At 40.6% G+C, this 2,166-nt stretch overlaps 1 protein-coding gene across 1 annotated transcript; it reads right to left on the bottom strand.

Moving 5' to 3' along the window:
• Positions 1–383: 383 nt before the first annotated feature.
• On the bottom strand, positions 384–2,036 carry LOC108675638 (the record flags this gene model as incomplete). Its single annotated transcript, XM_018163669.2, has 4 exons — positions 384–477; positions 996–1,142; positions 1,296–1,610; positions 1,857–2,036. Coding segments are annotated over 4 exons (656 nt in total), but the record flags the coding sequence as incomplete, so codon positions are not given.
• Positions 2,037–2,166: the final 130 nt, after the last annotated feature.

Here is a 2,166-nt window from a genome sequence, read left to right on the forward strand (position 1 = left end):
AAAATAATTCTATAATTCGTCTATAATTCAAAGTTGCGTGCCAACTTCGCCAAGGTTTATGGGTTGTTCCTGAGTACAAAGGCTATGTAAGGAAATTGAATAAAAAGAAACAAAAAAGAACATTTCTATTCATAGTTGAAAAATTGATTTACGTTGTTCCTGCAAATCTATATAAGGTGCACCATGCCAGGCTCGTGTCGAATTTTAGGCACTAAGTTATATCTTTGGATACTTATACCATCAATTATTGTTATTTTATAAAATAGACACCTTCCGCGTCGAGAGTTTTACTGGCAAAGAACAAACTTGCAAAAATAAGACATTCGTGCTTACGGCAAAATTATATTATGCCCGACAGGAAGGTAAATGAAAATCAGTTGTATTATTCGATGAAAATATAATATTTCATAATAACAATGAAAGTGGTCTGTTAACGTTTTCAACCAAGTATTCTTCACTCGTGTCATTGAAGGTAATCTGCAATGAAGATATTACAGAATTAAATCGCAGTGTTACAATGGCGGTGCATTTTTAATAAGTATAATAAATAATACAGCATTAGCATTCACCTTTTTTCGCTTTGGCTGCGCAGACTGCTCTGCCAGGACGCAGGTCATCGGATACGAGTACCTAATCATTACCGGCGTCAGCATCGATAGTGACAAGTTAAATTAGATCTTCCCAATACATCATTCTGACACCGTAGCTTGGCGCTTATTCAAGTCGACCATTTTTGAGCAGTTCTTTTACGGCTCCAACACCGATTACTTGGCCTTCTTCTCGTCATTTATTATTATTTTCCTAGTAAACAGAAGAATTTCTCGTTGAAAGTGATCGCTATTCAAAAGACTTTAGCATGCTTCGTGTTCAAATATATTTAGTACTTATAAATAATTGCTGGTATAACTTTACTGCAATATTGCCTATGCTCCAACATTTTTTTAATTCATCCACTTTTTCCCAGCCAATTATCCCAGTATCCTAATAGAACGAACCTGCTCTGGAGTTCGGACCTCCACCATCAAACCCGAAGGTTGTGCTGCTGGGGTTGAACTGCAGGGGCGGTGGAGGGAGAAGTATGTCTGGGTCTCCCATGCCGGTGGTTCCGCCAGTTGGGAGAGGTAGATTAACGAGGTCCATGCCTGTCAAAAAGTGATGGAGTTAAAAACTTACAAACGAGATAACAGGATTTTTTGAACGAGAAATATCTTACTGTAAGAAGGTAAATTATTCATACAAAATTGATGTTAAATAAAAAATTAAAGTGAGCTCACTTGCATTTATTAAAAACTCACCAACAACGGACATGCGAGGGGGGCACTTCCCAATGATTGATACCGACGTCTCTTTTTGTGCAGTTTGCTCATCTGAACACAATTCCTCTTTGGTTCGCAGATGACAGGAGGAAGAAGGAATCAAAGAAGAAGACCCTGGCGATAGTTCTGCGAGTTCGGACAGAGACGCCAGACCGTCTTTGGTCGAAGCTGGCGACGCTCGTCTTTTGTTGGCGTTCGCTCGGCGGTCCCGCGCGTCGCTCTCACTGCAACAACGCGCAGATTTCCTTCGCCGTTTCTTCTTCAGAACGAGGCATAGAAGACAGCTTACGATAACTGAAAAGGAATGATATGCGTCGTTAGGCATCAAATTTATTTACGGCTGCTAATGGAAATTTGTTATCCTCCGGAAATTGAGAATTTGACAAGTTCTGAAATCGACGTAACATTGGGGCAATATTCATTTTACCACTGTAACTTTTGAAACCATCTTTTGCCAAGATGTTAATGGACCTTTAAACATGTCAAAACTATTAAATCATTAAGTGTGGAAATAAAAATAGCGGGACCGAGCAACATTACTGAGCAACAGTGTAGCTGCTGAGGCGACAGCTGAAGCCACCAGAATGCTAAGCGAGTACGGAACCTCCAGCGCCCCGGCGGCGCCCCACTCGCAGTGCTCTCCGCGGTGCGCCGGTCCGCAGACGCAGCGGTACCCTGACCGCGGCAAATTATCAGAGTAAACGGAGGCGCACAGCGATGCTTTATATTCATTAGATACAGTGGGGGGAAATAAATATTCGTACACTTGAAAAATCGTATTTTAATGTATGTAAGTAAACAAACTTAACAGGAAAAGTGATTTAAATTATGTATAGAGACGCATAGTATT

Source organism: Hyalella azteca, unplaced genomic scaffold (genome assembly GCF_000764305.2).
Source record: "Hyalella azteca isolate HAZT.00-mixed unplaced genomic scaffold, Hazt_2.0.2 contig8486, whole genome shotgun sequence".
Classification (NCBI taxonomy): domain Eukaryota; kingdom Metazoa; phylum Arthropoda; class Malacostraca; order Amphipoda; family Hyalellidae; genus Hyalella; species Hyalella azteca.